Here is a 25,485-nt window from a genome sequence, read left to right on the forward strand (position 1 = left end):
TTTTGTATGTTAACCAGTACCTGGGTCCAGGTACTGGTACAGGGCAGGGCTGAGGTGATTGGCTTGTTTTAGGCTGGGTTTCTGTACAGCACTTTGAGATATTAGCTGATGTACGAAGGGCTATATAAAATTTGATTGATTGATTGAACTCTTTCAAATAGCCACTTCCTTTCAGTAAAACAGGTGCTGTACAGTAGTATTCCAGTACTGGATACAACATTGGAGGAATTAAATAAAAGGAATGCAGGAATACATCTTTATGAAGGAATTAAGTAACTTTATTTTTACACACACACACACACTTTTGAATCGTGAGGTGAAGATAATTGTTCGCCTAACAGCGTAGTGTCTTGTGTGGTTTCACCAGTTGTCATTTTAGAGACAGGTGGCCTCATCCAGTGCAGTGCTGTGTCCCTGGTTATTTCCCACTTGGCCTTGTAGAGCTGGTCCCCTGCGCCCTCCCAGAGGTCCCACAACTCCATAAACGGTGCCTCAGGCGCCACCATGAAGTCACAGGTCATCGGTGTGGGGTGGAGTCCAGGTACTGGTACAGGGCAGGGCTGAGGTGATTGGCTGGTGGTTGGTTAAGGCTGGCGTTGCACACTGCTGCCTCAGGCTTGTCAGGTTCTTCATAACTTCCAGACCACCAACCTCTTACCTGCTTTCTTCATTCTCAAAAAGGATCATGGGATTTTCTGTCCAAAATGTTATTATTGGAACAAACAAGGTTTGTGCGGTAAACAGTAAACCAAGTCAGGTGACCTTTATGATATTGATATGATAATGTATTTCTATGGTGACATCAAAGTTAATCAAATAATTAATCTCTGTTTTTATTGCATATTATTCCATTGAATTGACCCCAAAGGTGATACCCCACATCTGATGTGGTGGCATAATAGACATGACATAATCAAAATTACTAGGTCACCCCACCTTTAAATCATTGGAATTTAATCATATATTCAATGTAAGTCCCCTTAGTCTGAGTACCAGTCTCTTTAGCTAACATTCCACTCCTTGCCACTCAATGATGTATATATAAACCTGGATAGCTGAAGCAATATTTTGGCCATGGAGAAGCTTTGAAGCCACTGGTTGGCCATATTGACACTCAGAAAAGCAGTCCTCCATAAGAATGAATGGAATTCTATAGTATTTAATTTAAATGTTTCAAGGAATAAATGACATGTAGTTAAGTATTTTTGTTGTTGTAGTGTGGACAGAAACATTAGTGCTTTCCAAAAATTATACTTTCATGAATTTTTTAGAATTTATTTTTTAAATATGTTTAGCTCAAATAATATAATTAAAAAGTATGCATAAAGGTGTCTGTAATAGAATAAACGTGGCAATATCAAATGTAGACTTTAGTAAATTTCTTTCTATAGTTTCCAAAATATTTTTTTACAATGGTGGGGGAGTGCCACGATGATGTGGCTTCAAAACAGCGCCCCCTGTCAGACATCTAGTGTGTATATATAGTGTATATATAAATCTCAGCAGATGGAAACCTAGTTGCAGGCAGGTTTTTTTTGGGGGTGCAATCATGCCCCCTACTGCTCACATATAGATAGATACGCGCACATGCATTAGTTAAATAAAGGTTAAATAAAAACAAATTTCAAAAACATGCATGAGTCCTTAGTATATACTTAATTTCAAAAGGCACTCGCACATCTGAGCTATCTTTTTTGCAGGTGCATGGTAACAGTTGAATAAGATGAGAAAAAAGAAGGAACCCGCACACTGCTCTTGAGAATATCAAATCAAATTGTATTAGTCACATGCGCCAAATACAACAAGTGTAGACCTTACAGTGAAATCCTTACTTACGAGCCCCTAACCAACAATGCAGTTTAAAGAAATACGGATAGGAAAAATAAATTAAAGTAACAAGTAATTAAAGAGCAGCAGTAAAATAACAATAGCGAGACTATATACAGGGGGGTACCGGTACAGAGTCAATGTGCGGGGGCACCAGTTAGTTGAGGTAATATGTACATGTAGGTAGAGTTATTAAAGTGATTATGCATAGATGATAACAACAGAGAGTAGCAGCGGTGTAAAAGAGGGGGAGGGGAGGGGGCAATGCAAATAGTCTGGGTAGCCATTTGGTTAGGTGTTCAGGAGTCTTATGGCTTGGATAGAAGCTGTTTAGAAGCCTTTTGGACCTAGACTTGGCGCTCCGGTACTGCTTTCTTTGCGGTAGCAGAGAGAACAGTCTATGACTTGGGCGGCTGCAGTCTTTGACAATTTTTAGGGCCTTCCTCTGACACCGCCTGGTATAGAGATCCTGGATGGCAGGAAGCTTGACCCCAGTGATGTACTGGGCCGTTCGCACTACCCTCTGTAGTGCCCTGCGGTCGGAGGCCGAGCAGTTGCCATACCAGGCAGTGATGCAACCAGTCAGGATGCTCTCGATGGTGCAGCTGTAGAACCTTTTGAGGATCTGAGGACCCATGCCAAATCTTTTCAGTCTCCTGAGGGGGAATAGGTTTTGTCATGCCCTCTTCATGACTGTCTTTGTGTTTACTTGGACCATGATAGTTTGTTGGTGATGTGGACACCAAGGAACTTGAAGCTCTCAACCTGCTCCACTGTAGCCCCGTCGATGAGAATGGGAGCGCGCTCGGTCCTCTTTTTCCTATAGTCCACAATCATCTCCTTTGTCTCGATCACACTGAGGGAGAGGTTGTTGTCTTGGCACCACATGGCCAGGTCTCTGACCTCCTCCCTATAGGTTGTCTTGTCGTTGTCAGTGATAAGGCCTACCACTGTTGTGTCATCTGGAAACTTAATGATGATGTTGAAGTCGTGCCTGGACATGCAGTCATGGGTGAACAGGGAGTACAGGAGGGGACTGAGCACGCACCCCTGAGGGGCCCCTGTGTTGAGGATCAGCGTGGCGGATGTGTTGTTACCTACCCTTACCACCTGGGGGTGGCCCGTCAGGAAGTCCAGGATACAGTTGCAGAGAGAGGTGTTAAGTCCCAGGGTCCTTAGCTTATTGATGAGCTTTGAGGGCACTATGGTGTTGAATGCTGAGCTGTAGTCAATGAATAGTGTTGAGTTTATTAGAGATTGCATCAACTGTGGATTTTTTGGGGTGGTATGCAAATTGGAGTGGCTCTAGGGTTTCTGGGATAATTGTGTTGATGTGAGCCATGACCAGCCTTTTGCACTGTCTCTATGCACACTCAAAGGGCCCTATACACTCACACACACTGTCACTCCAACACACACATAAACACTCACTCCATCATTTTCTCACTCACACATAATATGCACATACATTTAGACTGACTCTACACTCCTGCACACCCACTCACATACAAGCTGCTGCTACTCTGTTTGTATATCCTAGTCCCCTTCCCCCTAATAATATCTACCCCATCACCCCAGGATCCCTGCACATGTTAATATAGTATTGGATCTGACTTTTGAAATATTTCCTGTATATAGTATACTTCCTTACTTACTTTATTGTGTATTTTTGTAGTAATACATTGTTAATGATTATTACATTGTTGGGTTTTGAGTTTGCAAGAAAGGCATTTCATTGTACTTGTTTATGTGACATTAAAACTTGAAACACAAGATAGTCACAACCACTACCCAGAAACAATCTGTAAGATGATGACAGCACCAACCAAAATCAATAGTGTAAAACTGTGAGGTATCAGAATGAAAATGGTAAAGGTAATGGTCTCTCTGTGTTCAATACACTAACCCTCAAAACAAAAATTACTTTTCAAACAGTAGGCCTCTAGTTTTGTGTGTGTGTTTGTGTGTGTTTCAATGGCAGGAGAGTAAAGTACCAGATCTTTGCAACTCAACATTAGGAAGGTTGACTAAGTGTGACAACAGTAGCAAACAAGTTCAATAAAAGTATACTTCATCAGATATGCCAGAGTGACTAATGTTGACCATGATCAATAGTAGTGTCAGATATGCTTACACATATTAGTACCAAGCAAAGAAATACCATCAAGCTCCACTGACTACTTGATGGACATTTCAAAGTGTCTCCCACCTCGAACTGCTGAGACCTTTTTAACGGCTACAAATAGTAACCATATAGCCATATAAAAAACCCACGATTATGTAACTTGGTAGTATTCTAATAATGTATGCTGATTAGTATAATAAGTAACTGCTGCTGCGTTTAGACAGGCAGCCAAATTCTGATATTTTGTTTGACCAATCAGTTCAGCTCTAAAAAAGAGCAGATGTGAAAAGATCTAATGTGATTGGTCAAAATACCAATTCGTGGGAAAAAGTGGGGAGTACATGGCAAAAACAACAAAAGCAACATGATTCAAATTATTTCAATGGTGTTATGTCTCTGGAGACTGGGAGTGGGATGGACTGACTATACATGGCTCTGCTAAGAACAAATTAGCATACCGCATATTATGTACAATAAAAGTGATATGCATGTGCTAATTTAAAAATTATGTAAATTAAAGTAAAGCAAACCAGCAAGCCTCTGGAGACTGGGAGTAGGATGGACTGACTATACATGGCTCTGCTAAAAACCAATTAGTGTACCGCATATTATGTACAATAAAAGTGATATGCATGTACTAATTTAAAAATTATGTAAATGAAAGTAAAGCAAACCAGCAACCCTTTTCTTCTGAGAAATTGTATTATAGTAACCTGCCGATGTGTTGATATTTTTGTATGTCTTGCTTGCAGCTTTGCATAGTGTGCTGCTGTGACATACACAGCCTAGCTAAAAGCTAGCCACCTAGTTAGCTCATTACTGCCACTGCCAGGATCCAGCTACGTGGTCGACATGGCGACCGACAAAATACAACAATATTAGCTATCATAACAGCTGAAGGTTGATGGCATTTAATTGGAATTTGTAAGTATATGGTGGTGGTTCTACAAAAATTATAAATGGCTAGCTAACTAGATAAGGTCGGATTATGTTCGACATGTTTTATTTTTGCGACAAATGTACAGCTAACGTTTTCTAGCTAGCTGTTATGTTAGGTAGCTAACCATGCTAGTCGTCAAGTGTAGCTGGCTAGCTAGCTTTATAAAATAAAAATAATGTAGCTAGCTAACTAATTGTTTTTGTTTCTGATAACTAGCTAACGTTAGCTACCCAACTGGTCTATTTTGTTAGCTGTGTCAATTTATGATAGCTTGCTTACGTTGGCTAGCTATTCTAGCTAATGTTAACAATGTCCACTTAATGTGTATTGACTAGCTAAATTAGCACAGTAACTAATAGTTATGCTAAAGCACACATTACCAGAGGCTAACGTTAGTTAGACAAACCGGTATAACTAGCTAGCTAGGTTCAGGGCATTTGACAAATGTTGCTTTTCGATTTGAGTATGGTTAACGTTTGATTCGTCACGCAACGAGCTGGGCGAAGCAAACTCACGTTAGCTATTAAGCATACTTTGAAGTATTAGCCTAGCAGGTTAGCTACTACTAACTAACTTTAGCATCTAGCTCACTAGCATTGCTTACGTTGCACTTCGTAGTGATACGTCTGCTTGTTATGTTTATGGATGCTTATACGTTTCAGAGGCCTAATAACAACTTTACAATATTTAATAATCCTGCTGTGAAAGTGGAAAACATAGCTTGTGGAAGCGCCCCATGATATTCAATCAAACTTGGTTTGCAGGTTGACGTTGGATTCATGTACCCAACAGCATGACAAGGGAACATTGAAACAACAAAAACGCAACTGCATATGTTACTTATAGCTAATGCTTTACTGCTCATTACATGTTATGCAAACCTAGGAAGTGGTTTTGATGATACAATGGTAAAATATATCACATATATTCTACATTGAATTGATTGATTAGTGTAGGGAATTCATTAGGCCTGTGACTAGTGGTTGTGTAAGGATGGTACAGTTCCTTCTAGTGTTATGAGTCATCGTTAAAGAGGAAATCTGCAGTTGTTACATCCATTTTTGACTTATACTTTAATGATCAATACCTCTTGATTCTTGAAAACTTTTTATAAATGCCTCATGAGCTTAGTTCAAATGTCAACCCTCACCAGAGCCCAAAATATAAAGTGTTTTGCTCCAATGTTTGTAAACATTGTAAATGTACACAAACACTGTATAGCCTCAACATGTTTCAAACATAATGTTGATATCTTGCATGGTCAGGGCTCTGTTTATGAATTTGAGAGTGGTTACATTTCTTCAGGCCCATCCCTCAGCTTTTTACCAAACAAGTGGGGTGACCACAATTGTTTACTCATGTTAGCTGTGAGTGTTTTCATCTGCATCCTTATCATGAGTGTATGTCTGCTGTGGCTACAGTTCTCTTTAGGATTTAGGCCTTACTAAACTTTATTTGAGACTGATACGGTCATGGAGTCATTGGATATTAAACAGTCAATCGGATAGCAAATCACAAAGTTCAACAGTTAGTCTTCTGTCTTGGTGAAATGGCTATATAAGGACAAGTATATGGACAGCTAGTCAACATTACTCTGTCAGTGTCACAGCAGCATTATTTGCATGGAGTTTTGAATATGGAAGATTGTGTGAGTACAAAGGGAGAGGGTGTAAAATGTAACCACACAGTATGTAGGCCAGGCTATCAAATCAAATGATATTTGTCACATGCGCGGAATACAACAGGTGTAGTAGACCTTACCCGTGAAATGCTTACTTACAGTACTAACCAACAATGCAGTTCAAGAAATGGAGTTAAGAAAATATTTACTAAATAGACTAAAGTAACAATAAAATAACGAGGCTAGTCAATCACAGCCAGACTGTCAGGGGAAGTTGGGTATAAATGTATTCATACATTTTTAAATTAAGAATGCCTTTCCTGAACTAACACTTTCTTATTTATTTTTTGCTTACTTGCTATGACTTTGCTGATAGCTACTTTATTGAGGAAAAATGTACTTAATATGACTGTGGTGTAGTTGGCCTACCTAGCTATTTTAAGATGAATGCACTAACTGTTAGTCACTCTGGTTAAGAGACTGGGCCTCTGTCTTATTACATTCATTTACATTTTTGTAATTTAGCAGACACTTATCAGATGAAAACAAAGTCCTCAAAGGTCCACACAATTCAAACTTTTGTACCTGATCTTACATTAACGTCACTGGAATGTTTGTGTGGAAGTTGGCCTCATTTGCCCTATTTTAAGTTAAAATATTTTTATTTTATAGACAAGGCTGCAGTACATTCACTCATCTATTAAGCCCTTTGTTAGATCACATGCAGTGGACATGGTCAATTTTTTGTTTTGTCCAGAAGCATTGGAGGAAATGACAGTCTTCTGCTACCATAGAAATAAGAATTAATTATTATTTCCATGTCTGCTACTGCATTGTGAGTGGTACCATAGCAGTTCCAGGCACAATGACCTCATTGTCTGTCAACCTTCCCAAAAACACGCAGGGAGATGACGATAAATATCCATGTAGATTATCATAGTCTGTCAGACTCAATCACTGATTGAGGAAAGGCCCCTGTTGCTCCAGCACACGTATTACAGCCAATTCCCAGCACTTAGGCTCTCCCAGGCTTTATGGGAAACACATTCCCGCTGCCTGGCCCACTCATCTCAGCACCAATGTGGGGGTGTTTCCTTCTCCTGTCTCATAAGTAAACAGTTAGCTTGTTAGCTATTCTACTTCCCTACTCAGATTGGGAACTCAGTCAGTCCACCCCTCCGGGCTATTTTCAGCCTGTGGAATCCCCACCCAGGTCGTCGACGCCTGCTGTTGACATCAGGTGTGGCTTTTTTTATGCTGGCCACAAGCAAATTATGCAGCAGTGACAGGGAAGGCAGAGGTAGTGGTGGCACACAAACAAAGATATCATTTGAATATTACACATGTCCATCTTGAACCAGATACAAGGATAAGTGCAGGCAAAAAAAAAAGCCAGTAGCATGGCAGGAGAGAAAGTAGCAATACTGGAAGCATAATGTTTCTGGCTCTGCATACTAGCTAACCAGTACCAGCATCAGAGAGTATCTTCTACATTGAAAATCAGCACCGTACTAGTGCGATCTGTTTGTTTACGCATGTCGTACCAGATGCATTTCCTTCATATTGTTCATTTCCTTTTGCTGTGAGTGTTGTTCATTGTCATGAACAAGGTTCATTACCGACTGCTTTGTCACTATTGAGAGCACTACTTTTGTAAGGTAGGCCTACACAGCAGACTTTTTGTACTGGCATCCTTAAATGTTCTTGCTATTAATTTCTAGAGGAAAAGGGAGTAGACATGGACTAGTAGGTGACAGCATGTAGCAGCATATGTTTGTTTTTGTCTACTACAGGCTCAGACATGCTTCATAGTTGGTGTGTGATTACACAATGATTTATTGGAGTGACTCGTTTGGTTATTTCATGATAGTCACACTATATTAGGTTTGTGTATATTAGTCATGTGAAACACTATGCTTTGATATGTAGTGCTTGAATTTAAATAGATTTGCATTCACTTTTTGAAAGTATTCCTTTTTGATGTAAACAGAACTTTCCATACATGTTTGGCCACGGAATTGGTGGTCCGAAAGTGACTTTTTGGATCTGAATGCCACTGGAAAAGACAAATGGTTGAGTTTGATATTATTTAAAAGCTTACAAACAGGGTTGTCAAACTTTGATAATTTCTTGTGAAAAGTTTTTAAATCAAGGTTCTGAAATGTTTAACCTTTTAACGTCTATCTAAAAACGCATAAACTCTGATTTTTTTTTTATCCCTTCCGACCATTTGTAATTTAGCTGGTACACCATTGCAATTTTAAATAGAATTGACATTTTTATTTCTTATTATTACCACAAAGATGGTCATCGGTCCACCCACTGTCAAATGACAACTTGGTAATGTCTATTCTATATTTCTATGACTTCAATAGGTTTCCTATGGAGGATTGTCAGTATAATTTAAAACAACAAATATTCCAATTCAACTCAAGATTCTCTGATGTGTGGATCCCCTTTCTTTGTGGTACCATTTGAAAGTTGAAATGTCAACTTTCAAAGGCACTGGCATAGACACAGTACCCCATAATGTCAAAGTGGAATCATGTTTTTAGACATTTTACAAGTTTAATAAAACATTAAAAGCTGAAATGTCTTGAGTTAAGTATTCAACCCCTTATGGCAAGCCTAAATAAGTTCAGGATAAAAAAATTGCTTAACTAGTTACATACATACACTACTGGTCAAAAGTTTTAGAACACCTACTCATTCAATGGTTTTTCTTTTCTTTTTACTATTTTCTACGTTGTAGAAAAATAGTGAAGACATCAAAACTATGGAATCATGTAGCAACCAAAAAAGTGTTAAACAAATGAAAATATATTTTGAGTCTTCAAATAGCCACCCTTTGTCTTGATGACAGCTTTGCACACGCTTGGCATTCTCTCAACCAGCTTCATGAGGTAGTCACCTGGAATGCATTTCAATTAACAGGTGTGCCTTATTAAAAGTTCATGTGTGCAATTTCTTTCCTTCTTAATGCGTTTGAGCCAGTCAGTTGTGTTGTGACAAGGTAGGGGTATACAGAAGATTGCCCTATTTGGTAAAAGACCAAGTCCATATTATGGCTAAAACAGCTCAAATAAGCTAAGAAAATGACAGTCCATCATTACTTTATGGTCAGTCAATACGGAACATTTCAAGAACTTTGAACGTTTCTTCAAGTGCAGTCGCAAAAACCAAGCGCTATGATGAAACTGGCTCTCATAAGGACCACCACAGGAATAGAAGACCCAGAGTTACCTCTGCTGCTGAGGATAAGTTCATTATAGAGTTACCAGCCTCAGAAATTGCAGCCCAAATAAATGCTTCAGAGTTCAAGTAACAGACACATCTCAACATCAACTGTTCAAAGGAGACTTTTTGAATCAGGCCTTCATGGTTGAATTGCTGCAAAGAAACCACTACTAAAGGACACCAATAAGAAGAAGAGACTTGCTTGGGACAAGAAACCCGAGCAATGGACATTAGACCGGTGGAAATTTGTCCTTTGGTCTGGAGTCCAAATTGGAGATTTTTGTTCCAACCGCTATGTCTTTGTGAGACGTGGTGTGGGTGAATGGAAGATCTCCGCATGTGTATTTCCCACCGTAAAGCATGGAGGAGAAGGTGTTATGGTGTGGGGGTGCTTTGCTGGTGACACTGATTTATTTAGAATTCAAGGCATACTTTACTAGCATGGCTTCCACAGCATTCTGCAGCGATACGCCATCCCATCTGATTTGCGCTTAGTGGGACTATCATTTGTTTTTCAACATGACAATGACCCAACACACCTCCAGGCTGTGTAAGGACTATTTGACCAAGAAGGAGAGTGATGGAGGGCTGCATCAGATGACCTGGCCTCCACAATCCACCGGCCTCAACCAAATTGAGATGGTTTGGGATGAGTTGGACCACAGTGAAGGAAAAGCAGACAACAAGTGCTCAGCATATGTGGGAACTCCTTCAAGACTGTTGGAAAAGCATTCCAGGTGATGCTAGTTGAGAGAATGCCAAGAGTGTGCAAAGCTGTCATCAAGGCAATGGGTGGCTATTTGAGGAATCTCAAATATAAAATATATTTTTATTTGTTTAACAATTTTTTTGGGGGGGTTATTACATGATTCCATGTGTTATTTCATAGTTTCGATGTCTTCTCTATTATTCTACAATGTAGAAAATAGTAAAAAATAAATAAAATAAAAACCTTGAATGAGTATGTGTTCTAGAACTTTTGACCGGTAGTATAAATTGCATGGACTCTGCAATAATAGTGTTTAACATGATTTTTGAATGGCGACATCTCTGTACCCCACCCAATTATCTGTAAGATCCCTCAGTCGAGCAGTGAAATTCAACCACAAAGACCAGGGAGGTTCGTGACCTGAAAATGGTTGTCTAGCAATGATCAACAACCAATTTGACAAAACTTGAAGATTTTTGAAAAGAATAATGGGCAAATGTTGCACAATCCAGGTGTGGAAAGCGCTTGGAGACTTACCCAGAAAGACTCACAGCTGTAATCACAGCCAAGGGTGATTTTTAACATGTATTGACTCAGGGGGTTGAATACTCATCTAATCAAGATATATTAGTGTTTTATTTAGGTTAGAGGTTAGAATTTTTATGCCACTTTCATTAGAGTATTTTGTGTAGATAGTTGACAATTAAACACCACCATGTGGAGAAAGTCAAGGTGTGTGAATACTTTATGAAGGCAATGTAGAAACATACCGTTTTTACATATTTAGACTGGTGCTAGAGCATAATGAATAGGTGGTTAAAAAGTTGCAGAATTGTCCTTTAATGTAATTCTCCTAACCTTTTACCTAAATTCTCCTAACCTTTGTCGTTTTAGTTCTCCTAACCACCAACGTAAATTCTCCCTGTTATTCTCCTTTGTTACAACGCAACCAGATTTCAGAGAAATATGTACAGAGTGTACAAAACATTAGGAACACCTTCCTAATATTGATTTTTACCTGCCTTTGCCCTCAGATCAGCCTCAATTCGTCAGGGCCTGGTACAAGGTGTCAAGCGTTCCACAAGAATGCTGGACCATGTTGGCTCCATGATTCCCACAGTTGTGTCACGTTAGCTGGATGTCCTTTGGGTGTTGGATCATTCTTGATACGCATGGGGAAACTGTTTTAAAATGGAAAAACCCAGCAGAGTTGCAGTTCCTGACACACTCAAACCGGTGCGCCTGGCACCTACTACCATACCCTGTTCAAAGACACTTAAATATTTTGTCTTGCACATAAACAATCCATGTCTCATTTGTCTCGAGGCTTAAAAATTCTTCTTAAACCTGTCTTCTCCCCTTCATCTACATTGATTTTGAAGTGGATGTAACAAGTGACATCAATAAGGGATCATAGCTTTCTCTTGGTTTCACCTGGTCAGTCTCATGGAAAGATGTGTTCCTAATGTTTTGTACACTCGGTGTATAATACTACACGTCCTCCAAGATGTACGATAAGTTATGTCATCCAATCCATATGCTTTTGTACGACCAGGTAAGACGTATGATATTGTACGACCGCTATTCCATTTGTTATGTATCATACTAAATGAAGGCGAACAGATTTACATACCAAATCTTCCGAATTGCCCTGAGGCCAGGTTGAACATCTAGCCTAGGGGTTCACTTGCTGTAGCTGAAATGTGAACATTCAGTTATAGTAACCTGTTCTTATGCAGCAACAAGATGCTGTCACTCCCCATTGAAACCCCAAACTTCCTATTTTCAGATGAGTGCTTGTTATTGGACTAGGGAGGGTCCTAAAATAGCCGGTACAAGTAAATAATCAGCCTTCTGGTATTTAATGAACACTGCTGCTGGGGCAGGGAACACTCCCTGACCCCAGTGTGAAGACAAATCGGGCCGTTTATTGACATCCTGCTGGTTTTGTCCTTTTACTGGAAGGGCAGCCAGGTGAATCAAGTTTAGAACATCGTTGGGTAGTTAAGCAAATTTTGATGTTTTTTCTTCCCACATGTTTAATCTGTTTCCCGTTTGGTGTATGCAGTTGAAATGCTTACTGTTCTGTTTCACTTTCTTTCAGGTCATACCACATACTGAGTGTTCATAATGTCTGAACATTTAGATGAAAATTGATGTTCGGAATAGTTTTATTTTATTACAGTGGAATCTGTCAGATCTTTTGCATCACTCTGTTTTTTCGAAAAGAAAACAAACCCCACGCGACAACACACTTTTTAGGATCTTTGAAAAAGAAAGCATCCGTCGAAGCTACAGTGCTTCCCCCAGAGACCTCCGTGGGTGACGATGCCTGTGCAAGCGCCGCAATGGACGGAATTCCTGCTATGTCCCATCTGCACCCAGCTGTTCGAGGAGAGCCTCCGCAAGCCCATCAGCCTGGGCTGCGGCCACACCGTCTGCAAGATGTGCCTGAACAAGCTGCATCGCAAGGCCTGCCCCTTCGACCAGACGGCTATCGCCACCGACATTGAGTTGCTGCCAGTCAACACAGCCCTGCTGCAGCTGGTGGGAGGACAGGTGAGACAGACGCTAGGCTAAGCTAGGTTGGTACTACTCAGGTGAGACGCTAGGCAAGGCTATACAACGGGTGTATATTTTACTGTGAAATACTTACAAGCACTTTCCCAACAATGCAGTTTAAAAAAGTAAGAAAATTAGCAAATAAGAATAGTAACACAAATAACAATAACAAGGCTATATACACAAGGGGTACCGAGTCAATGTGCAGGGTTAGGAGGTAGTTGAGATAATACAGTGCATTCAGAAAATATTCAGACCCCTTGACTTTCATCACATTTTATTACGTTACAGCCTTATTCTAAAATTGATTTAGAATGTTTTCCCTTCAATCTACACACAATACCCCATAATGACAAAGTGAAAACAGATTTTTAGAACTTTTAGGAAATGTATTAAACATAAAAAAACTACTTTATTTACATAATTATTCAGACCCTTTGCTATGAGACTTGAAATTGAGCTCAGGTGCATCCTGTTTCCATTTCTCATCCTTGAGATGTTTCTACAACTTGATTGGAGTCCACCTGTTGTAAATTCAATTGATTGGACATGATTTGGAAAGGCATACACCTGTGTATGTAAGGTCCCACAGTTGACAGTGCATGTCAGAATAAAATCCAAGCCATGAGGTCAAAGGAATTGTCCGTAGAGCTCAGAGACATGATTGTGTCGAGGCACAGATCTGGGGAAGGGTACCAAAACATTTCTGCAGCATTGAAGGTCCCCAAGAACACAGTGACCTCCATTCTTCAATGGAAGTTTGGAACCACCAAGACTCTTCCTAGAACTGGCCGCCTGTCTAAACTGAGCAATCGGGGGAGAATGGCCTTGGTCAGGGTGGTGACCAAAAACCCGATGGTCACTCTGACAGAGCTCCAGAGTTCCTTTGTGGAGATGGTGGTCCTTCTGGAAGGTTCTCCCATCTCTGCAGCACTCCACCAATCAGGCCTTTATGTGGGAGTGGCCAGACGGAAGCCACTCCTCAGTGAAAGGCACCATTTTCCACCGCCATGATAGTGGCTAATGCAACTTCCTGATATTGTGCCCTGCTTTCAGTCAGGGGTAAACAACAGACTGCTGCAACCTGATTGGCAGAACGCGATACGCAACTTCCGGGACTAGCATTTCTAGGCATTAGCCACTTCAGCATGGTTGTGGAAAATTGTGTTTCATAAAGAAAGTATGTATATCCCCCCCGTGCTTTCTTGCCATTTTTAAAATCTAGTTAACCGGGAAGTCAATTTCTTTGCAGCCTGAATGGAGAATCTTTTAGGTATGAACCGGTCCACAGGGGATACGAGTGTATTGCCGGCTTCATACAATGCGTTTATCGGTAAGATGGAAACGACTCAATATTGCCATCTGCCGGCCTTTGGGCTAAGTGGATTTCAGTGTGTTCTAGACCTGTGTCAGTGGTCTTCATCTCTCTATTGTTTGAAGCAAATATTGAACCTATGCTGTACCCCACCCTGCTTTCACCACTTCCAGGGCTGACCCACACACACATGTTTTTTTGCATGTGGGCTTGGAATTTCATTTTTTTTTAAAGGTCCCAAATGCTCTGTGTGACCATCTGCCAATATGGCTGGTAAGCTTAGACATTTCCCAGCCAATGCCAAAATCTACCAGCATTTGGTTGGTGTTATTTTTGCCTCCATAATCCCAAACAAACAGCCTTTGAAAAGGAGCTCACAAAGGTCTGCATTTGATTTCTCTGCGAACTATTGCAGTTTCATCCACAAGCACATGAAAGGGGAAGACTACAACTTGTTCTAGTTCACCACTGACCGTGTGAGACTGCCTGTGTATTTGTTTTAGTGTGTGTACGCACACGTTTCACATCTATTTGTGTGTTCTCACGACACATACAAGAGGGCCATTTTAGTTCTCTGATATGAGGAAAAGGGAAACTAGATCTGTCCCTATCAAGTGGTTCAAAAGATACTGGATGTAAATTACTTCCTGTTTTGGATGGCTTGTTCTCTACTATGGCTTTTGGGAAATGATGGCACAGTACACTGAGTCCTAGATCTGTTTGTACTGTCTGACCAACTCTTATGGTCACGCCCACACATATCTCGGACGAGGCTACAATGCACCCTCATTGGATATGAATGTCAGGCAATCTGGATAGACTCTTGGGGCAATATCTCAATCCTTTGGCGTACAAATCTTCTGTTGATACCAAAGTCTTAGAAGAACCCTGCAGATTTTTTTTATTTAACCTTTATTTAACCAGGTAGGCCAGGTGAGAACAAGTTCTCATTTACAACTGTGACCTCGCCAAGATGAAGCAAAGCAGTGCAACAAAAACAACACGGAGTTACACACAAACGTACAGTCAATAACACAATTAGGGGAAAAAAATGAAAAATCTATGTACAGTGTGTGCAAATGTAGGGAGGTAGGCAATTAATAGGCTATAGTGGTGAAATAATTACAATTTCGCATTAACACTGGAGTGATAGATGTGCAGATGATGTGCAAGTAGAGATACTGGTGTGCAAAAGAGGGTAAGTAACAATATGGGGATGCAGTAGTTGGGTGTGCTATTTACAGATTGGCTGTGTACAGGTACACTGATCGGTAAGCTGCTCTGACAGCCTATGCTTAAAGTTAGAGAGGGCAATATAAGGCGTCAGTGATTTTTGCAATTCGTTCCTGTCGTTGGCAGCAGAGAACTGGAAGGAAAGGCGGCCAAAGGAAGTGTTGGCTTTGGGGATGACCAGTGAAATATACCTGCTGGAGCGTGTGCTACGGGTGGGTGTTGCTATGGTGACCAGTGAGCTAAGGTGGGGCTTTACCTAGCAAAGACTTATAGATGACATGGAGCCAGTGGGTTTGGCGACTAATATTTAGTGAGGGCCAGCCAACGAGAGCATACAGGTCGCAGTGGTGGGTAGTATATGGGGCTTTGGTGACAAGATGGATGGCACTGTGATAGACTACATCCAGTTTGCTTAGTAGAGTGTTGGGGGGCTATTTTGTAAATGACATCGCCGAAGTCGAGGATCGGTAGGATAGTCAGTTTTACGAGGGTATGTTTGGCAGCATGAGTGAAGTTGCGAAATAGGAAGCCGATTCTAGATTTAATTTTGGATTGGAGATACTTAATGTGAGCGTGGAAGGAGAGTTTACAGTCTAACCAGACACCTAGGTATTTATAGTTGTCCACATATTCTAGGTCAGAAACGTCCAGAGTAGTGATGCTAGTCGGGCGGGGGGGGGGGGGGGGGGGGTGCTGGCAGCAATCGGTTGAAGAGCATGCACTTAGTTTTACTAGATACTATCCCATCCCCCCTGTGAGGGGGGGTCATTTACACTTGTTTGTCAGGTTGCAATAGACAGTTCATTCGATCATGTCAGATGTTTGTGGAGACCATTTTTAGGATTGTGCTTCTCTTATGGATTGTTTAAGGAGCGTTCTGAACCATCACACTATATTCCCCATTTGGGATATTTCAGATGTGTTCAGAAGATGGACAGGGACTCTGCTGCCCTAGCTTCAGGGGGAAGCTGGTTTCACCATTGAGGTGCCAGGACAGAGAAGAGCTGGGGCTGAGTGGGAGCTGCCCTCCCGTAGTGGTGGGGGCCAAGAGACCAGAGGTGGCTGAACAGACTACTTGGGTTGAAGTGTAGGGTTTGAGCAGAACCTTAAGGTAGGGAGTGGCAGTTTCTCTTGCTGCTCCGTAGGCATGTACCATGGCCTTGTAGTGGATCCGAGCTTCGACTGGAAGCCAGTGGAGTCTACGGAGGAGGGAATTTGGGAAGGTTGAACACCAGGCGGGCTGCAGCATTTTGGATCATTTTCAGGGGAGCCCAGCCAACAGTGAGTTGTAGTAATCCAGATGGGAGAGGACAAGTGCCTGGATTAGGACCTGCGGCGCTTCCTGTGTGCGTTAGGGCCGTACTCTATGGATGTTGTAGAGCATGAACCTGAAGGAGCGAGTCGTTGCTTTGATGTTTGCAGAGAATGATAGGGCGTTGTCCAGGGTCACACCAAGGGTCTTTGCACTCTGTGAGGGAGACACTGTGGAGGTGTCAACTGTGATTGAGAGGTTTTGGAATGGGCAGGCCTTCCCCGGAAGGAAGAGCAGCTCCTTCGTGTCAACGTTGCGCTTGAGGTGGTGAACCGACATCCAAGCTGAGATATCTGCCAGGCAAGTGGAGATGCATGTCGCCACCTGGGTGTCAGAAGGAGAGGGAAGGATAAAAGTAATTGAGGGCAATCCACATACCAATGATAGAAGAGACCATGTGAGGATATGATGCAACCGAGTGACTTTGTGTAATAGCATGAAAAGGAGAGGGTCTAGAACCGAGCCCTGAGGGACACCAGTAGTGAGCATATGTGGTGCAGACACAGATCCTCTCCATGTCACCTGGTAGGAGCGGCCTGCCAGGTAGGATGCAATCCAAGAGTGTGTAGCCAGCCCTGAGAGGGTGAAGAGGAGGTTCTGATGGTTCACGGTGTCAAAGGCAGCAGATAGATCTAGGAGGATGAGAACAGCGAGAGTCCGTTTTGGCACTGCGGAGAGCCTCCGTGACAAAGAGAAGAACGATCTCGGTTGAGTGACCCATCTTGAAGCCTGACTGGTTAGGGTCAAGAATATCGTTCTGAGAGAGATGGCGAGAGAGCTGGTCAGACGGTGCGCACAAGTGTTTTGGAAAGAAAAGCAAGAAGTGATACCGTCCTGTTTTTGACGTCGGGGGTCGAGTGTTGGTTTCTTGAGAAGGGATGCAGACTGTGATGAGGGAAGTGAAGAATGGGAGAAGGTCTCCAGAGATGGTCTGAAGGAGGTGATGGGGTTGAGCGGGCAGGTTGTCGGGCGGCCAGACCTCACTAGTCGCAGGATTTTTCAAAGCGGTTGACAGTCGTTCGCAGGGAGTGGGAGGGGGTGGATGATTGGGGGAGAAGGTGGAAAATGGTTTCCTAGGGTTAGAGGCAGAAGCTTGACATTTTGTGATGAAGTGGCTTCAGTAGCGGATACAGAGGAATATAAGGTAGGGAGTGAAAGGATGATGGGTCCTCCGGAAGTTTAATTTTCCTCCATTTTCGCTCAGCTACCCGCAGCTCTGTTCTGTAAGCTTGCAGTGAGTCACCATGGAGCAGTAGAGGAGGGCCGAGCTGGCCGGGAGGAAAGGGGAGATTGCGAGTCATAGGATGCTGAAAGGGAAGATGGTAGGGTCGACGAGGCAGAATCAGGAGACATGCGGGAGAAGGATTTAGCAGATGATGGGATAGAAGAGGAGAGTAGTGGGAGAGAGAGTGGAGATGGTGCATGACCATCTGGGTAGGGGCTGAGGGCTAGGGTTGGAGGAGAGGGAGGTGGTTGCCGTGAGATTAGTAGGCGAACAGCCTCTAGTAAAGATGAGGTCAAGCGTATTGCCTGCCTTGTGAGTGGGAGGGGACTGGGAAAGGGTGAGATCCAGGGGAAAAGAAAGAGTTGGAGAGAAATTAATCAAAGGCATATGTCAGGAGGTTGGAAGTTGCCAAGTATGAAGAGCAGTGAGCCATCGTCAGAAAGTTAGATTATCAAGGTGTCAAGCACATTGAGGAACTCTCAAAAGGGTTCCTGGTGGGCGATAGGGTTGGGCGATATACACATTTTCATACGGTTTCTGTTCCATACCGGGGTATACAGTATTAACGGATGTGCACATAATTAAAAAAATAAAATAATTTAAGCACAAAACTATTTAGGCAACAAGGATCTTGATCCAGGAGAGGATTGAATGCTGTAACCAAGAGGCTTGATTTGACGCCTAGCCACTTAGCTAGCAAGTTAGCAAACCAAATGCATAGCTGGAGCTCTGAGCTGGATATAATTTGACACATCTTAGATTTCTTATAATTATACCTAACTTATAAGCAGTGGTGTAGCACGCAGCCCCAGAGAGAGCAGCTGTGGAAGCAGTATTTTCTGGGGTGATCCATGTCTTTGTCAGGGCCAAAAAGTCAATGGACTGAAGGGCAGCGTAGGGTGAGAAACTCGGCGTTCTTGACCGCAGAATGCTGCCGGAGTGCAGGATTCCACATGGGTTGTGCGCGCAGGGTACATTAAATTAGAAGGGTTGCAGCCAAGGGGTGGGGGGTGTCTAATGCCTACAGGGAGAGGAGGGAACTGGGATAGAAAACACACACGCGCACACAGTTGCCAAAGCTACAAAATGAGAATCTGAAAATAATTAGGTAAGATACTCAAGTGAGAGTGGAGTGAAGCCCTCCTCTCTTTCCTTCCTCCAATAAATCTGCAGAACAGTCTTTGTTTTGGCAACGGTCTTCGTTTTGACAACGAGACCGCTGCTGACACTGATTACCAAAACCTCAACAGTCACAAATTGCCCTGCCCCTTAATCCTAGTTGATGTGTCAACAATCATCTGCAAGTTATGAGCAGTCAGCAGTTCACACACCAAGTAGGCAACTGGGGAGACATACAGCACTTAAAGTAGATGGCCCTAGACAGCAACAGATTAAGACTAAAATTATACTTATCACTCCCGGAGATATCAGGAGTCCTCTAGCTATAGATTTAAGTATTTGTTTCTCTCTTTTTGCACACACACACTGTAAACGTAAGCTGCATTTCAACGTGTGTGTTGTGACCTTGGTGTCTCTTTTCTCTCCCCAGGTGCCCAAACGGCAGTCTACCACCTTGGTGACAGGGGCAGAGGACATAGCCCACTATGAGGAAGCCAGTGAGTGTGTGGAGGAGCTGGCTCAGTACCTGAAACCCCTGAGCAACAGCAGAGGTCAGTCAGACACCACCTCATCCTGCTGACAGTCACAACCATTGCTCATGAATTGTGGGACAAGCCTCTATTAATTGCTCAACATATCATATTTAATAGCAACAGTTTCAACCACTCCCCCTTTTTTATCCACTCACAATCCTCATTCTAGTCTAGTGCACTCATTGTCTTCTTGCTTTATCAGGCATCATCTTGAATGGTGCTTTCTCTCTCTCCCTCATCTTGAATGGTGCTTTTTCTCTCTCATCCTCATCTTTCCTTTTCCTCCTTATCCATTTGCTTTGATACTCGTGTTTTGCTGTTCCACAATTTCCTCCTTAATGTTCACACTGGTTGTAAGTTGCTATGAATAAGCCTCTCTCACACTTCATCCTCTCCTCCAGGTGTGGGGTTGAGCACCAGCAGCGCCCAGAGTTCTCTGAGTCGGCCTATGCAGAGGAAGCTGGTGACCCTGGTGCACTGTCAGCTGGTGGAGGAGGAGGGCCGGGTGAGGGCCACGCGGGCGGCCAGGTCTCTGGGGGAGCGCACCGTCACTGAGCTCATTCTGCAGCACCAGAACCCCCAGCAGCTCTCCTCCAACCTGTGGGCTGCAGTCAGGGCAAGGGGCTGCCAGTTTCTCGGCCCAGGTAACACGTATACAATAACGAAGTGCCCCTGACGTTCTGTCTTTCTCAGCCATCTTTTTTTCTGTGTTTTGAGGGGTGCAAAATTCATTTGTCACTTAAATCTCGCTGGATTGATTTGCTTTCATTTTACTCCTGTGACTCTTTCGTACTCTTGCTTCTGCCTGTTATTTTTTCCCCGTTAATGTTACGACCACTGAAATGTTTGTAATGACCTGTCATACACACTCCGGTAATGGATGAACAGGGATCAAAGGAATACATTGTCTTTCGGTTTTGTCTTTAACAATGCACAAGCTTGGTTGGGGATTTAAAGCATTGTCTCGACACTTACATCACAAGAAATAGGATAACTTAATTTTGATGGGTGTTCATTTTTTGTGGAATTGAGAAAAATATATAATTTAATAGTTGAAATGCTTACAAATTAGATGCTCTGAAATGAAAGCAACTTCCGAAAACTTGGATTATAGTGATATTATGTCTTATCTCAACTATAATGTGAAGTGTGTGTACACCTTATATATAATCTAGAGCTGAGCATGTTGATTTTTAATCTGAGAGTATCCTGCTATTGACACTTGTTTTATGCAACAGCGCATTTGACTGCAGGTAGGTGTAGACAGAGCAAGTTTTTGGTGGTTGGAGCCCAGTCCCACCCTGTTATGTTAATAGTTTTATATATGCAAATACACCCAATGTATTTATGCAAATTAGGCACATTTTATTTGAACATAAAATATAAAGTCTGGGCCCAAATGACATGTCAATGAATATCATCTGAGGAAAAATGGTAAGCATATGTTGCGCTGTCTGTTGTAGCGATGCAGGAGGAGGCTCTGAAGCTGGTGCTTTTGGCTCTGGAGGACGGCTCCGCTCTATCTAGGAAGGTCCTGGTGCTGTTTGTGGTTCAGAGGTTAGAGCCACGCTTCCCCCAGGCCTCCAAGACAAGCATAGGCCACGTGGTGCAGCTCCTCTACAGGGCCTCCTGCTTCAAGGTAGGTCTGACACGACCTACAAACGGTGGTGTAAAAAGTACTCAATTGTCATACTTGAGTAAAGTAAAGATACCTTTACAGAAAATGACTCAAGTGAAAGTCACAGTAAAATACTACTTAGGTAAAAGTATTTGGTTTTAAATATACTTAAGTATCAAAAGTAAAAGTGTAAATCATTTCAAATTCCTTATATTACGCAAACCAGACCACACCATTTTTTTTTTTTGTATTATTATTATTTATTTTTTTACAGATAGTCAGGGGCACACTACAACACTCATTTACAAACTAAGCATTTGTGTTTAGTGAGTCTGCCAGGTCAGAGGCAGTAGGGATGACCAGGGATGTTCTCATGATAAGTGCGTGAATTAGACCATTTTCTTGTCAAAATGCAACGAGTACTTAGGAAAAATGTCTGGAGTAAAAAGGACATTTATTTTCTTTAGGAATGTAGTGAAGTAAAAGTTGCCAAAAAAGTTAAGCAACCCCAAAAAACAACTTAAGTACTTTACACCACTGCCTACAAACATACAGTACCAGTCAAACGTTTGGACACATCTACTCATTCAAGGGTTTTTCTTTATTTTTACGATTTTCTACATTGTAGAATAATAGTGAAGACATCAAAAGTAGGAAATAACACATGGAACCAAAAAAGTGTTAAACAAATCAAAATATATTTGAGATTCTTAGTAGCCACCCTTGACCTTGATGACAGCTTTGCACACTCTTGGCATTCTCAACCAGCTTCACCTGGAATGCTTTTCCAACAGTCTTGGAGTTCCCACATATGCTGGGGACTTGTTGGCTGATTTTCCTTCACTCTGCGGTCCAACTCATCCCAAACCATCTCAATTGGGTTGAGGTCAGGTGATTGTGGAGGCCAGGTCATCTGATGCAGCACTCCATTACTCTCCTTGGTCAAATTGCCCTTACACAGCCTGGAGGTGTGTTGGGTCATTGTCCTGTTGAAAAACAAATGATGAGATGGTGTATCGCTGTGGTAGCCATGCTGATTAAGTGTGCCTTGAATTCTAAATAAATCAGTGTCACCAGCAAAGCACCATCACACATCCTCCTTCATGCTTTACGGTGGGAACCACACATGCGGCGATCATCCATTCACCTACTCTGTGTCTCACAAAGACACTGCGGTTGGAATCAAAAATCTAAAATTTGGACTCATCAGACCAAAGGACAGATTTCCACTGGTCTAATGTCCATTGTTTCTTGACCCAAGCAAGTCTCTTCTTCTTATTGGTGTCCTTTTTAGTAGTGGTTTCTTTGCAGAAATTCGACCATGAAGACCTGATCGACGCAGTCTCCTCTGAACAGTTGATGTTGATGTGTCTGTGACGCATTTATTTGGGCTGCAATTTCTGAGGCTGGTAACTCTAATGAACTTATCCTCTGCGGCAGAAGTAACTCTGGGTATTCCTTTCCTTTGGCGGTCCTCATGAGAGCCAGTTCAAAGTCCTTGACATTTTACGCATTGACTGACCTTTGTGTCTTAAAGTAATGGACTGTCATTTCTCTTTGCTTATTTGAGCTGTTCTTGCCATAATATGGACTTCTGTATACCCCTACCTTGTCACAACACAACTGATTGGCTCAAATACATTAAGAAGGAAAGAAATTCCACAAATCAACTTTTACGAAGGCACACCTGTTAATTGAATTGCATTCCATGTGACTACCTCATGAAGCTGGTTGAGAGAATGCCAAGAGTATGCAAAGCTGTCAAGGCAAAGGGTGGCTACTTTGAAGAATCTGAAATATATAATATATTTTGTTTAACACTTTTTTGGTTACTACATGATTCCATGTGTTATTTCATAGTTTTGATGGCTTCACTATTATTCTACAATGTAGAAAATAGTAAAAATAAAGAAACCCTGGAATGAGTATGTGTGTCTAAACTTTTGACTTGTACTGTACACCCATGCAAACATACACATGGCCGTGATCTGACTGGCGGTGTCTCGGGGAGAGTTGGGATATGCAAAAAAAAAAACATTTTCAATTCACACATGCGTATTAATGAACAAATATAAGAACCCACCAAATTGTTAATTCTTATTACATGATTGTAAGACCAGCATAGGCCATGCGGTGCAGCTCCTTTAGAGCCTACTGCTTTAGGGCACGCAACTGAAAAGGTAAAAAAAAATAAAAAATAAACTGAAAATGGGAGGTAGGCCCTCCTCCCAGTCCCTTTCAGTGCATTTTCTTCCTATCCGTGTAGTCAGTCTAATAAGCACAACCCAGATGTATCTGCCCTGATTTTGTCCTGTCTGTCATCCCGTGTATTCAGGTGACCAAGCGTGATGAGGACTCGTCCCTGATGCAGTTGAAGGAGGACTTCTGGACGTACGAGGCGCTGCGGCGCGAACACGACTCCCAGATCGTCCAGATCGCAATGGAGGGGGGCCTCCGCATCGCCCCTGACCAGTGGTCTTCCCTGCTCTACGGGGACCAGTCACACAAGTCCCACATGCAGTCCATCATTGACAAGGTGTGTAGGAAGTGTGTGTTTTTATGTGATGGACCACATATTTTGCTATAACATGACTGTTGGCCTAGCCGTAGTGGTGTTGCTGTAAATTGAACAGGGATTTTGTGTGTGTGTGTGTCAGTTGCAGACGCCAGCGTCGTTTGCTCAGAGTGTTCAGGAGCTGACCATCGCCCTGCAGAGGACAGGTGACCCGGCCAACCTGAACCGCCTGCGACCACACCTGGAGCTGTTAGCCAACATCGACCCAAGTCCAGGTTGCTCCATTTTACATCACACCACTACCCTTTTTACAGTATCGTGCCGACCCGGACCGAACTGTGCTGGCTCTATTTTATTGTCAGCTCAGTACAGCTTTGTTTGGCTTGATTTGGCTCAGCAGTGTGAGAAGCCATCAACACTCTCACTTTAAAAATGTGGAGTAAGTTGTATACCTTTTCAGATCAGTAAAAGAAACCCAAATTGAAATGCTTTTTTAAATGTAAGCAACACTATGCCGTACATTCACAGTGCCTGTTAGACCCTGTCCCCAGTGCTCTTCCAGGTATAACGCATCTAACTGAAAAATACCTCGTCTTGTCCTCCATCTTAGACTCCCCTCCCCCCACGTGGGAGCTGCTGGACACGGGCTTGGTGGCAGTGAAGACTGTGGTACACGGCCTGGTGGACTTCATCCAGAACCACAGCAAGAAGGGGAGTGACCCACAACAGGTGTGAATCTAGAAACGCATACCTCAAAATAAGATCTAAATCAATAGAACAGGTCTGAAATTATAGGTAGGGTCATGTTCATTATAGGGTCATGTTCATTAGGGCATGAAACGTCATTTTTCTGCCTGATGAACACGACCCATGTTTGACTCTGGAATGATACTAGTAATGGCAGTCTATGGTTGTCTGTGGGTTTATGACCATAACAGTAACGATAACAACATATTTTGGCTCGTCAATTTTAACGTGGCCTGTGGTGTCCCCCCTCCCCAGCCACCCCAGCACAGTAAATACAAGACGTACATGTGTCGGGACATGAAGCAGAAGGGGGGCTGTCCTCGAGGAACCAGCTGCACCTTCGCTCACTCTCAGGACGAGCTAGAGAAGTGAGTACAACGCTACACCCTGAGACACTCCCAATGGGGGATCATTGGGTAGAATCCAAATTTTACTTAACGGTAAATTATGTATTGACGTTTGGTGGAAAGTTCAATTCAGCACTGCTAGTGTGACAGCAATCATTAGGCCAGACACAGGTGTTGAAACCTCTTTCACCAACCATGTCTTTCTCCTTCTTTCTGAAGGTACCGTAAGATGAACAAGCGTCTGGCTGCCCGCCGGCCCCTCAGCCTATCCCTGACGCAGCTGAACGAGGTTGGCCTATTGCCCGAGGAGGTGGGGATGCTGGAGGGGCTGGCACATAAGGGCTTGACGAATGGCATGGTGGCGTCGGTCACAGGCTCCGCCCTGCCCCAGCTCATCTCCCGCGGTGCCGACCCCTCCTACGAGCCCATGATGCGGAAGCCCCAGTCCCAGGGAAGCCTCAGTGCCCCCAGCTCTCCTCCAGACTTGTGAGTAGATGGAC

The 25,485-nt window shown here is 42.7% G+C and overlaps 1 protein-coding gene across 4 annotated transcripts in view; it reads left to right on the top strand.

The window, feature by feature from the left end:
- Positions 1–4,608: 4,608 nt before the first annotated feature.
- Positions 4,609–25,485, top strand: part of LOC139539544 (roquin-1-like) — a 34,385-nt gene continuing 13,508 nt past the window's right edge. For all 4 annotated transcript variants that reach the window (XM_071342596.1, XM_071342597.1, XM_071342598.1 and 1 more), the window contains exons 1-10: positions 4,609–4,876; positions 12,564–13,018; positions 19,656–19,776; positions 20,160–20,402; positions 21,222–21,397; positions 23,712–23,912; positions 24,034–24,166; positions 24,502–24,620; positions 24,894–25,006; positions 25,205–25,471. In XM_071342596.1, coding sequence (XP_071198697.1) covers positions 12,788–13,018; positions 19,656–19,776; positions 20,160–20,402; positions 21,222–21,397; positions 23,712–23,912; positions 24,034–24,166; positions 24,502–24,620; positions 24,894–25,006; positions 25,205–25,471 — 1,604 coding nt within the window. In that variant the 5' untranslated portion in view covers positions 4,609–4,876; positions 12,564–12,787. The remainder of the gene's footprint in view (positions 4,877–12,563; positions 13,019–19,655; positions 19,777–20,159; positions 20,403–21,221; positions 21,398–23,711; positions 23,913–24,033; positions 24,167–24,501; positions 24,621–24,893; positions 25,007–25,204; positions 25,472–25,485) is intronic.

This window comes from Salvelinus alpinus, chromosome 15 (assembly GCF_045679555.1).
Source record: "Salvelinus alpinus chromosome 15, SLU_Salpinus.1, whole genome shotgun sequence".
Lineage (NCBI taxonomy): Eukaryota > Metazoa > Chordata > Actinopteri > Salmoniformes > Salmonidae > Salvelinus > Salvelinus alpinus.